General features: G+C 40.9%; 1 protein-coding gene across 1 annotated transcript in view; it reads right to left on the bottom strand.

Annotated features, from left to right (window-relative positions):
* Window positions 1-13,550, bottom strand: part of RTF1 (RTF1 homolog, Paf1/RNA polymerase II complex component) — a 34,372-nt gene that overhangs the window by 8,877 nt on the left and 11,945 nt on the right. Inside the window, exons 3-11 of the mRNA XM_061343637.1 lie at window positions 11,651-11,798; window positions 9,569-9,773; window positions 7,303-7,417; window positions 4,961-5,072; window positions 3,990-4,125; window positions 3,217-3,394; window positions 2,261-2,343; window positions 460-547; window positions 265-372 (exon numbers count right to left, since the gene is read on the bottom strand). Of these exons, the coding sequence (XP_061199621.1) occupies window positions 265-372; window positions 460-547; window positions 2,261-2,343; window positions 3,217-3,394; window positions 3,990-4,125; window positions 4,961-5,072; window positions 7,303-7,417; window positions 9,569-9,773; window positions 11,651-11,798 (1,173 nt within the window). The remainder of the gene's footprint in view (window positions 1-264; window positions 373-459; window positions 548-2,260; window positions 2,344-3,216; window positions 3,395-3,989; window positions 4,126-4,960; window positions 5,073-7,302; window positions 7,418-9,568; window positions 9,774-11,650; window positions 11,799-13,550) is intronic.

Genomic DNA, 13,550 nt, shown 5'->3' with positions numbered 1-13,550 from the left:
AGTTGCCATACTCAGGTTAGGACTTCAGAGCTCTGCAACACAAGTTCAAGAGGAGGGAGCAAGGCACAAAGGATGAGTGAGCACCAAACAACAGCTGGGTCACCAAGCCACTCTATTCAGTTATGCAACTTCATTTTGAACCTTTTTCTTCTTTTTAGGGAGCAAATACTATGATCATTTTGCTTTGTAACAGCTAGTGCTTTACTCCATGAGTTCCTGTCACCTTTAAGCACTGCCACAGCCTCACTACAACACACTGTTTACCTCCTCAATGTCCTGGTCATTAAACTTGTAGTTGAGAGCCTCTTTGATGGACACTTCCTTCTTGTTTATCTCATCTAATGTGGGTAGCTGCATCCCAGCAGAGAACATCTAAACACAAGAGACAAAGAGGTTACTTTCCACTAAGTATTCTTGGCAGAAGGCTGCTAAGAAGCAACTAAAGTCTGGCAAACTTACCGCTTCTTTCCACTTCATAAACTCACTTTCAGTAAATTCCTGATTTGAGACAAACTCCAAACGAAACACACGTGAATCACTGCCATGCCTGCAACAAGAAAGTAACAACATCCCTCTCTGATGGTGCAGGGCTGTGATCTTGGATCTATAGGTGTAAACTGACTCAGGAAGCCCCAAACCAGATGCTTAGGCTACTCTTGTGGCTCACATGCTATCTACTCCTGACTTCAGTCAGGTCAGGAGCATAGATCAGCTATTTGTAGTAATTCAAAGGAATACAGACTTGAGTCTGCAGGAAAACAGTCATGGAGTAAAACCTTCAGGAGGAAACAAACAGATCTCCCTCACACCTAAACCTTATATTTGGTGGTCCATGGCATGATCTTCAGAAACGCAAAGCTCCTCCATGTTTGGACCAGTAGAAGTAACCTTTAAGCAGTACTGAATTACACAATGCTGGAGCCACCCCTTGTCTAATTTTTCATTTGTTGGCCGAGCAAAAGCCAGAAATCACTAAACACTGTCTGTGGAGCACTGCCTTTGGCACTGCCACCTAACTACCACTCCTAGACTGCTACTGGCAATACTAAAACTAGTTGCCATGGTGTAAATTTCACGCAAAGCATGAAGCTCTCTCCTGAGGTAGCCTAAGAAGTTACTGAATGTTGTCACACTGGATTTAGACAAGACATTCTCCACATGCCTTCCTGTTTCTCCCCAATGGTTAATGTCTTTTTGTCTTACAGGATGTTTTGTACTGTAACTTTTAACCTTCACCTCATGATTCTTATAAGGATGTGAGAGACTGAACTGAAATCAGACTCCACTGTTCATTGTCTCAAAGACTGGTATAAGAAGCTGAGATGGGACCCTACACAATCCACTGTCTGAGAGAGGGGTGGGAGGAGCTGAGATAAGACTCCTCTGTCCATTATCCCAAGGACTGCCTACAGAAGAGCTGGCTGCAAGACCAGCAAAACCGGATGCACGTGATCCACCAGGAATGTACAGTACATTAAGAACAGAGGTACTCCCCCAACACATAAAAGGAGAAAAAGGTAATCGTCATGGTCCCCACATACCTCTGATGATGAATATGGACCCTTGAGGTCACCCACCACCGGTGACAACTACTGATTTTGGGTGACACCCACACCACTGAAGATGGCTACAGATCTTCGGGACACCACTGGATACACAGTGGTGACTACCCCTCTGCACTCTGAATTCTTGCTCAATTTCTATCCTTTTCCCCCATCTGTCCTATCCCTATCTTTTTAATAATCATCGTACTTTTATAATAAACCAACTGATCAATTATGGTACTTAACCTCATTTGCGTCTTAATTTCACTCTGGGGATCACAAACAAAACATTTCCGACACTAGGTCTGACACTTTATCCAGTCAGACTGTGACAAATGGCCATAGGAACAACCGAGAAGTCCCAATAATCAGTCTGGTATATCAGTCCCAATCGTGTATGCCTTTAAATGATACATATTTTCTCACATCTGATAACAGCAGCAGAGAAAAAGATATGTGAAGCTCAAGAGGTACAAACTGCTCAGATGCCAACACAAACACAGGTCCCTGCATGAGATTTTTCTTTTTTTTCTCATTATTTCCATCATGCCAAGGGGGAAAAACCAAAAAAAATCAACCAACGAAACCCCAATATTCTGGCAGTAGATGTCATGATATGGTCCAGTCTGCTTTTTAGCTCTCATCTCCAAACCACACACTATGGTACAGAGAGGACACTGATTCATGAACTGATAAGGATTACTTTGGTATCTTACCTCAACTGTAGTCCTTTGTTTGTCCGGGTACCACCAAGCTGGTAAACCTTTGCAGTCTCTACAACACCAGTTATTTCAGCAACCTGTATCACAGAGTAAAATAAACAAGAGGGTTTTTTTGTGTCCTGGAATATATCTGGCATATTCAAGCATTTTCGCTAGAGATCAAAAACCTTTATGTAACTAACAATTCTAACTAGATCAAGAAAAGCAAGGTTCTTCAGTGTACTTTATCAGGTACTGAATTAGTTGCATCTGAATGCATGTATCACCTTTGAGTAGGCAAATTATACCATCTGAGTACTTGATGCAGTTTTTTTCACCTCTCAGTTCTGCCTTCCTGACCGAATGGTGTTCACTTCTCTACTTTTTCCGTTTCCTTTTCAATTAACACAGGTTTCGCTTAGCATATGTCCCAAATGAAACACACCAGTGCTGCTCACATACTAAACACAGCCCCTCTAGGGACTTCTTACAATGCAATTTTAATTATTGCATTCTATGATTGTGCAGTTACAGCAATGAAAAAGAAAATCAAAACTGTGTTCTCAATCACCCTCTCTTCTGAGGCACACTGATGTAGTAGAAACACTTTGTAAAAAGAACTGAAACCAGACAATAACTTGGGAACATTCCCAGAAATAAGGAGTGAATGTTACTCATCCTTACTTGGTCAAAGCAGAGTACTGAACTCTAGTTTGCAATACAAATGAGACAAGACAGCATGAACCAAAGCTGGAAGAACAGGCTTTGCCAGTGCTCTGTCTCTCCCACTAAATCTCTCTCTTCACCTAGCTGGTCTCCTCCACTTCAGCAGCAGCAACTACATTTTCTTATTCTAAGCAATCTTTTTATACTAATTATTCAAACAATCACAGGCACCCAAGAGTTGCAAAGCTGCAAATACTACATTACAGTCTTATAAAAAGAGCTAAATCCCTTGGAAGTAAACTCACCCGATAAACAGGTTTGCTGTTGTGATTTCCAATGCCAATTCGGACAAAACAGCCAGTGACTGTCTTGGCAAAGAAGGGCATATGACACCAGCGCTCCAGTTTGTGTCGAGATAACCGCACTCGGTTCAGCTCTTCGGGCAAGGACACTGGCTGGGACTTAGGAGGAATTTCTTCTTTCCTGATTTGGGAAAGGTGAGAAAGAATAAAGAAAAGAAAGTAGAGGCATAATCATCAGAAAAGGGGTCCTGAGCTAGGTGCAGCATGAGTGATAACTATGTAAATTGCTAGTCAAAGGAAGGATTTATCATGCACTAGTTGACTGTAGGTATGTGGATTTAGCATTCATGAGAAAGGCTTACTGTAAAGTCCCAGACTTGTTATCTCTGATACCACAAAGCAGACTCATACATCAATGCAGTTTATAGGCCAGTGCTTTAAGATATGCCAGCACGCATCTCTGCCCTGCTAGTATGCCACGGTTCTGCAGCTGCTCAGCTCTAGGACTGAACACATCTGTAAACAACAGTGTAAATGGGGCTCAAGGTAACAGCAGGAAACTGCAGTTGCAAGCCTGTTCAGGGTAAATCGGTCCCATGCACCATTATGTAGAAGCCAAGGACCCAAAATCTGAGCAATGCAGGTGTACCCAAAACCACTTTAGAGACACTGAACTGCCCCCAAAAAATCCTCTATGACAGCATGTGTCTACATGAAGTGGATCCTTTTATGAATACACACTTACAAGTAATTGTAGTGTAGTGTTTATTACTTACTCTTCCTCTTCATCAGAGGACGATGATCTGGATGAGCGATCACTTTTCTCACTAGACTTATCATCCTCCTCCTCCTCTTCATCATCAGAGTATACTTCACTGGTTTTTAATGGCTGTTTTTTTGCAAGCAATTCAGCTGGGTGAAGGAGGACAGAGAATAAGGAAAAATAAGCTGTAAATTTTTATGAAAGCTTCCTCTTAGAGCTGAAACCTTATTGTTGTTTTTAAAACAGAAAAATAGAGGCAGGTAGCTGTTTATTTTATGCTGGATCCAAGTGCCACATGTTCAAATCCACTAGTAAACTAAGCACTCCATATTAGACGTTCAGAGAGAAATCAAAAGTATTTAAAAGCATCTTAACTCTCAGCTGTACTTATCTTCAGTCTCCCAACTTGACTGCACATAGTGATACAAGATGGGTGTAACAGCTGGATATAAAAGACAAAACTATTATGATCAGACAACTCATTGTTATTTTGCAAGGAAAAAAAAATATCTCATGTTTGGAGAGGACCACAGTAACACCCAGCAGAGTAACAAAACAAGGTTAAATCAAAAGTCTGGCAAGACCGACAAGATGACGTGCCAGCAAAGAAACAAGCAAATGTAGACAAGGTAGCACAAGTACCCTAAACACAGTTTGGATGGTTAAAGATTAAATAACAAAATCTAAGCAACCAATTCAAATCCACGAAATAAACATTACTAAGTGCCATTCAATGGACTGCAATGAAAGTTTGCTTTCTTTTCAGACCATTCCAAAGAGGGGCGAGGCAGAGAAATACAGCTTCAGTGATACCCAAACAATACCCAAGGTTATCCCATCGGGCAAGAGAGCAAGGAAAACACAGACACAAATCATTGACTGCAAGGTGTAAGGCTGTTGTATTAACTAGAGACAGGACGTAGCACTTTCAGAAAGCTGTAATAATGCCTTCAAAATTGTAGCAATGGCAACACGCTTTCATACCTGTTCTGTTCTTCCTTTTCTCTCTTTCTGCCTTTAGCTCCTCCATTGCCTGAGATTTCTTGTCTAGCTTCTCATCCCGCTTTGATCGCCGCTCTTTGTTATGTGACGTGACCTAAAAACATGCACAGAAGATCCCTCAACACCAAGTGCAATCCACAAATTGAAATGCATTAAAACAAAGATTGTTTCCACACTTTGAAAGCTCCATTTTGAAATAGTCTTTTTCCCCAAGTTAATTTTTAGAGGCTATGGAGAGTGAAATCCATCTAAAGAGTATTTCTTTTTTCTACTTCAATGAACATATTTACACTTCAATGTTTCTGCCACCAAGTTTTAGTCTCAAAACTCTCCTCCTTAAAGTTAAAAAAGAACTACAGAAATAAAATGGAAGCAATTATGCAACAAGTAATGAGGAAAACCTGGGTGAATATTCTTCCAAGTCTTGATTCTCATCTAATCAAGACACTTGTTCTCATTCAGTTGCAAAGAGAAAAGTTACATTAAAAAATATTTAAAGCAGAAATAAAGTCGTGTGTAAAGTCTGCAATATGGATCCAAGCCTTGAATGCTGTAAATCCTCTAAATCTTCTCAGTTTCTAATGGGTCTACCTGGAATACCAGGCAGCACTGAAAGCAGTTTTTATAACAAGCATAAGAGACAGTCATTTGAGGTAAGTCAAAAGAATTTCTAGAAGGCACTGTAAAAGAACTCTGCAAAGATCCTTCTACATATGCATATGTGTATACTGATTAGGAGAAAACTCCAGGAACTCACCAACAGAGTTTCAAGCTGACAAGCAGGTATTCTCTATTGCAGCACTGGAAGACACAGGGGATAGCTCCTCCTAACGTGTGTCCCTGTACTGCCATGCAGGCCATCCTTTTATGGTCACTGGGCATATTACATCATTTTCCAGAAAGTTTCCCGCATGCATACAAAAATGTGGTGGTCTTTCAGGGTCGTTTACTTTTCCCAACAATCTTCATAACCAGTTTAATAAACATTACAGACATAGCAGTCATCCTGCCCATCTACTTATCAGTTAGTTTAACTGCTCCCATCCTGGACATCAGCTACTCTGGGATACTCCCCAGTAGATGTTTACACTAGCTTAATTGCTTTATTAACACCACAAACATAGCAATCATCCTGTCCTTCTACTTATCAGTTAGTTTAACTGTGTCCATCCTGGACATCTGCTAGTCCCAGCTACTCCCCATCCCCAGGTCCTGTTTTTCTATTCTGCTTTTCTTACACCTTCTGTACTAAGGTCCTAAGGACCTGAAACTATGTCAACTACCTTCAAGCACCGCAGTTATTTTTCATTACAAAGCCATCAAACTTAACATTACTTAGAACTGATTAGCTTTGTGCTTTTGTGCCTCCTTGTCTCAATACACATCTACACATTGTGTATTACATAAGGGACTACATAACTGTATACACACATGTATATACATATGGAGTTGAGGGGGTGGAGAGATGAGATTCACTCCACTTAATATGTGCATAATGGAAAACTCATTTCACCTAATCTTACCTAAGGGTCAAACATCTATTTCACTAGATGGAGCGAACTGCCAGCTGGAGATGCCCTCCTCATTGCACGGAGACAAGTACAAACAAGCAACTAGTTCTTAGATGGCTAAAGTCAGGTGAAACCCATCCCACTGTGGGAGCCTATCTGCTCAGACTCTATAAATAGCTGAGGTCATGGTCTTAACCATTTGAAACCACAGCCAATTCAGCCAGTTGAAACTACAGTTCTATTACAGAAACCTCAATCCCACAACTGGTATTATCCTCTTTCTACTGGAGGGGGATAAACTATAGAACTCCTTCTGCTCCTCCTAGCATTCAAGCTTTTTTTTTGACACCCCTACCTGTAGAAAATAAGCAGTCTTTCCATTGTATGTGCATGCAAAGTAATTAAGACAACAGGTCATCACTTTCTGGCCTGTTCTCTGAAGCTTTCACTTGCAAGAAAGACGGCATGTAATGTTTCATAGTGAATGACAACTTTGGCTAAAGGAACTGCAAAAGGTTGCTCTCCTGTTCTCATATGGAAGGACTATCACAGCAACTCTAGATACAGCTGCAACTTTTCATTTTTCATTAGAAGGAATTATCAGTGCACCCCTCAGCAGACCAAAGATGTTAATTTCTTTAGATGAACTGGAAAGGCCAAAGATAGCTTGAGCATATAAATGAACTAAATTGTGACCTGCTTTACCACACTGCTTGACATTAAGGGGAAATACTAGGGGCAGAGAGAGGCAGCATCCTATCTCCTATTGCCAGGGGAAAAAGGTTTGTTACTAAAGACTATTTTACTTCCTACCTGGGATTCCTGGATCTGTGTGAGTTTTTTCTTCTCCTGCTCTTCCTCTTGCTTTTTCTTTTTCTCTTTCTTTTCTTTCTTTTTTGCCGTTTTTAGTTTCTTCTTGATTTCAAACCTAGTGGCAGATATTGAAACAAAAAGAATGTATGACAGAATGCTCTCTCCTTCCCCAAGAAAAAGAAGGTGAAAAGCTGAAGACAGAAAAGTGCAGACAAGACAGCTAACATTTAGTGCTGATGAAACCACATAGTAACGGCTACTCCCCAGAAATCTGTCCTTACTCCATCTTCTCCAGTGTAGTAACCATTGCATGTTGCCTCCAACTCTAAATGCTATTTTGCATCATTTGCATCTCAACAGCTAAAAATGGGGGTGTTTAACGCCACTATCATGCTAACTTTTTCAGTGCTTAAACTCCAGCTTTCTACTAGTACTGGTCTGTATAAGAATGATTGCAAAGAAGTCACAGTGAGGCTGCCTTCAGGAGCTACATTCCAATGAAACTTGGGCAGTTTCTGTAGTCCAGTATAAGCACTATCATTTCTACCTTCATGAAATATTTCACCCTGAAATCTTATTTTCAGCCACTGTATTCAGAGGAGTAGCGATTTCACTAGAATTGTCCTGTGACTGAGATGCCACTGCACCATGAACTGGTCACTGCTTCAGTGAAGTGTGCATACAGACAAACACAAGAAGAAAGATTACTTAACTTTCAAGAACTGAAATTCAAAATGTGTTACCACATGCATATTATACAGTCCATTCTTCTTCGGTCCTTTATACCTGGATTTTGTAGAGAAGAAACTGAAATGCCAGATGAACGCATTGCCCTTTACACCTTTAACATGAAGCGTATCACACAAGACACAAGCATTTTATCACGGTGCCTGCTGTAATCCAAATGAACTCACAGCACAACATACGTACAAAAAGCTAGACAGCATTTTGAAAGATCCAACTTACCATACAGTTAAATAACTACCACCCCCCTCCTCAATTCTACCTGCCAACCCCTTTGCATAGAATAGGGCAAACTTGTTTAATATTCAATCAGCAACTCAAGCTTATTTGTATCAAGTATTCTCCAGTGTTCATTCTAAAGGACAGACATTGAGTTACCATGGAATAGTGAATGAAGTGAAAAAATATGGTGTCTTTCTACCTGATCTAAATCCTATCTTTCACTTATTCTGATCCCTTTGAGGATAGCAGCAGACTAGAGAAGACATTGAAAGCTGTATTAAAACCATAGACAGGCAGGGCTCTAACTATGGCTTGGACAAATGGTCTGATGGTAGCTTGTATTGACAAGATTTACTCACATGTCAGTCCTCTAGAGAAATTTCTCAGCAAGTGAGGAAAGAGAGAAGTCACTGAAGTGAGAAGCAACTGGAGAAAACTTGCCCTACATGTGCCAAATGTATCATTTCAGACACATGGAAAGAAAAATACTTTTACTACAGGGAAACTGCAACACCCCCAAGTCCTCCTCAGAGCTGCTCTCAATTCAATCTCCACCTGCCTGTAGTTGTGCCTTGGGACTGCCCTGACCCACATGCAGGACCTTGTACTTGGCCTTACTGAACTTCATAACGTTCGCATGAGCCCACCTCTCAAGCCCACCAGGGTCGCTCTGGATGGCATCCCTTCCCTCTGGTGTCAACCACACCACACAGCTTGGTGTCATCAGCAAACCTGCTGTGGGTGCACTCAATCCCACTGTCCAAGTTGCCAGCAAAGATGTTGAATAGCGCCAATCCAAAACCCAAGGAACACTCACTTGGACATAGAGCCACTGACCATAACCCTTTGAGTGTGACCATCCAGCCAATCCCTTATGAACCAATGTTACAGTTGCCACTGTAGAAGGCAACCAAATTTGCCAGACACCATTTGCCCAAAGTGAAGGCATGTTGGCTGTCACAAATGACCCCTTTACTACTCATTTGCCTTAGCATAGTTTTGAGGCGGATCCGCTCTATGATCTTTTCAGGCACTGAGGTGAAACTAACTGGTCCGTAGTTGCCTGGGTTTTCATTTTTTCCCTTTTTAAAATGCAGTAATACGGCTACAACAGTAACTTTCAGACATCCTTCTCAACTTGCTACAATGACAGTTTATACCAAAAAAACCCAACCCTACAATAAAGCTTAATTCACTTTATAATGCTGAATGCTTGGACCCAAAAAATGAGAGCAGTAAGCACGCTCTCCATACAGCCTGTATGAATTTGCTGCCAGATACCAACAGGTGTAAAATTTACCTTCTTTTTAGCACTTCTCTCTTCTCTATCCGGTTAAACAGCTCCTGCTCTCTCTCCTTTTCCGTCATTTGTTCCAGACGAGCTCGGTCTTCTTCATCTCCCATGAGATCTTCTCCATAGCCATCATGGAATTCCTCATCTTCCGATGAAGAATCTGAATCTGAGCTAGATGAGGAGCTATTGCTTTCTGAGTCAGAGACTTCTCCTAAAACAAAAATACAAGGCAGCAAGATTCAACTGGAGCAAGCCCAAGCACTCTACCATAGCATGTTAGCAAAGAATACCTAGAATAAATTTTACACTCCTACTCCACTATACTAAAAGCATACGTATCATAGAATCAGAAAATAGTTAAGGTTGGAAAGGACCTTAAGATCATCTGCTTCCGGCACCGTGGCCATGGGCAGGGAGCCTCCCCCTAGACCCTGTTGCCCAAGGCTCTGTCCAGCCTGGCCTTGAACACTGCCAGGGATGGAGCATTTACCATTTATTTGGGCAGCCTGTTCCAGTGCCTCACCACCCTCACAGCAAAGAACTTCTTCCTTATATCTAACCTGAGCTTCCCCTGTTTAAGCTTAAATCCATTACCCCTTGTCCTATCACTACAGTCCCTGATGAAGAGTTCCTCTCCTGCATTTCGTAGGCCCCTTTCAGATACTGAAAGGCTGCTATGAAGTCAATACAGAGCTTCCAATCTCCAGGCTTAACATGAAAACTAAATCCAGGAGGAAACACTTTATTACTGTAAGATATGCATGCTAAAAAAATGATAAAATTAGTGGTATTACACGTGAACACAAACTGAGTTGTAAGTAAAAATTCTTAATAGAACAAGCAAATTTCAGGAAGCCTTTTTAATTAGTGTGTCAGGGACTTAAGTTTAGGATTCTAAGCTGATATGCTTATGTCCCTGAGAAATTGCTTATACATCCATAACTTTAAGTGCATGTGTGCACCTCAAATCCCACTATTAATCGCCATCAGTGCTCCCAGTTACAGCAATCTGAGAAAATAATTTGTTGTTTGAAGACTGCAACACTACAAGTCACTACATCATAAGATAAAGTTCAAACACGTTATCCTCAGAACTGGCAAGGCTATAATGGCCCACTGTTGTAACAAGCCCTCCCAGCTAGGCTTAAGAAACAGCTGATTCCCCAATAATACAGGGTAACACCACCTTTAAATTTGATCCAAGTCCAGGCACTTTGATTATTTCAGCTAATTTACTACATTACACCAAATGGCAAAAGCAGGTATTAGGATTCTTTCTCTTACTTTCATTCTGGTCTCAGTATTTCTGGAAACTCCCAGCTTTGGAAGCTTACACTGTGAAAACACTTGACTTTTAAGTGCTGATATATACCCCTTCAATCATTTCATGCTTTGGTCTGTCTCCACTGTGCTTAATATAATTAATACTGTAGGCTCCTTCATATACTTTCTCAACTTTGCTGGGTTTTTTTTGTATCAACTGAAATTGCAACTAACACCCTGCAAACCTTCATGGGCATGATGAAAACAGGAAAAAACACAGGAATTCTGCCCAGCAGTGGAACAGATTCAATACTTATGTTAAAAAATATTGTGACAAAGTCATACTAATGATTTTTCTTCTTCCATGTCAGTGTAAATGTGCAAGAATTCCAATTCAGAGCAAATGCATGCAAGATAAGCTATTTGCATCATGCAGCACCATACACCTCTCCCGCTGTTGTTACAAGAAATTTGGAGAGGAAAAATACGTCAATGGGAATAAAAGAAAACACTACCCACAAGACAGATGGGACATGCTAGAAGGAAAGAGAGAATTTTCCAGGAGAAAGTCAAGCAGTGAGACATGTTATACATCCTTCAGCTGAAACAGTATTTAGTGTGGCAGTTGTAACAGAGTGCTTACAACAATGCTATACTAAAATATGTGCACTTCAAACCATGGCAAGTTTAAGAGTCATCCAGATTACCAGTAACACAAAGAAAACACTTTGAAGACAGTCTTTAACTTCATCATTTAACATTAGTCTTCAGTGTGCACAAAGGGGTAACTTCATACTGTAAGTAGATGCACATGTGTTATCTTACCCTCTTCAGGTGCTGAACTCTCAGCAGAGCTGTCTTTATCTGAGCTGCCTGAAGAGGCAGCTTTGTTCGTCTGCTTCTTCATGGTTCCTTTCTTCTCTGCCTTACCCGCTTTGCCTTTTTTCTTGTTTTTAGAACCTCCAACAGTCCACTGCAAGGAAAGAACCAAGAAAGGGATCATGAGACATGAACTCTTCTCCCTCCCCAAAAACAGTGGAGTAAAAACAACTGACTAAACTAAACTGACTAAACTAAAACTAAAAAGTTGAAAAAAAAGTTAAAAGTTTTAGTTTTTTAAACTAAAAAAAATTAAGACTTCAGAGTCTGCAATATCCATCAGGAGAAAAGAGGTACTGAAAACATTTTCCTAGAAAAATGATTTTAAACAAGTGACCAACCGCATTTGTAAAGGTTAGCTTCAGTTTACTTCAGTTTACTACTATCCAAGAGAAGCAACAGATGTGTTTCCAAAACTAGTTTCTTCAAGAGCATGATATTCATAGAATGATAGAATGGTTTCGACTGGAAAGGACCTTAAGATCATCTGTTTTGAGTCCCCTGTCATGGGCAGGGACGCCTCACCTAGACCAAGTCACCCAAGGCTCTGTCCAACCTGGCCTAGAACACTGACAGGCATTTACCACTTCTTTGGGTAATCTGTGCCAGTGCCTCACCACCCTCACAGTAAAGAACTTCTTCCTTATATCTAACCTGAACTTCCCCTGTTTAAGATTTATCCCATTACCCTTTGTCCTGTCACTGTCCCCGAAGAAGAGTCCCTCTCCAGCATCCCTATAGCCCCTCTGCGGATACTGGAAGGCTGCTAGGAGGTCTCCACGCAGCCTTCTCTTCTCCAGGCTGAACAGCCCCAACTTTCTCAGCTTGTCTTCATACAGGAGGTACTCAAACCCCTGATCATCCTCGTGGCCTCCACTGGACTTGTCCAACAGCTCCATGTCCTCCTTATGTGAAGAACACTAGAACTGTACACAGTGCTTGAAGTGGGGTCTCACGATATTAAAGAGATTTCATGCAGGCACACCAGTTGTACATGGCACTCTGCAAAAATCTCAGTTTTACCAAAAGTACACAGCATCTGTATTTTCATGCAAGAACCCAGTAGCACACTCGACCACAGACGGTAATGCCACTGCCTGCATCTACATACACAAACCAGAATCAAATCAGAATCACAGAAGTCAAGAAAAAAAAACAACCAAATATCAAGTCTTGATTTTCTCTTAATAGTGTATCTTCAGTTAATTTAGACTTCAGTTTCCAAGTACAAGACTTATCCACCACACACGCAAATAGCAACTTTAAATCCCAAAGTCCCAGGATGAGAACTATTTACCTTACAGTGTGATTTCTTATCAGGATTTTTGCATGGTCCCAACTAACTGGGTAAAGCCAGAAGGGAACAGAGCCTGTAATGACTGCCTGTGTATTATTTTAAGGCTTCACAATATTTTGCACTTCACTACCTCTCCTAGAAATTCTTCAGGCATAAGACCTTCAGGGATAAGACAGTTTCTTTCTAAATGTATATGTATTTAAACTCTTACCCTCCTTGTACCTGTCTATTACTCTCATCTTTCATGCACATCACCACCACACAGTCTACTACAAAAATATATTCCTAATTCAAGTGGGCAAATACTTCTTTACATAACTGAGACCTTGAGATCAAAACCACTCCAACTGGGGAAACGAACAAAAAAGAAATCTCTAGACTGGACCTCAGGTGAACACAAATTTCAGCCTTCTCATCTATTCACCCCCTTCTAGGGGATGAATCAAGTCCATTTCCGCAGGCAGTAATCATCCCATCAAATCTGATGATTTCTACCTGATTAGGCACCATCTTCAGAGAACCCTGTTGTTCAAACACTCTAAATGAAAC

The sequence above is a fragment of the Neopsephotus bourkii genome, unplaced genomic scaffold (genome assembly GCF_033783945.1).
Source record: "Neopsephotus bourkii isolate Nb327-2 ecotype Australia unplaced genomic scaffold, CSIRO-AGI_Nbou_v1 NB_1825, whole genome shotgun sequence".
Lineage (NCBI taxonomy): Eukaryota > Metazoa > Chordata > Aves > Psittaciformes > Psittacidae > Neopsephotus > Neopsephotus bourkii.
The sequence above is the reverse complement of the archived record's forward strand: the minus strand, read 5'-3'. Positions and strand labels throughout refer to the sequence as shown.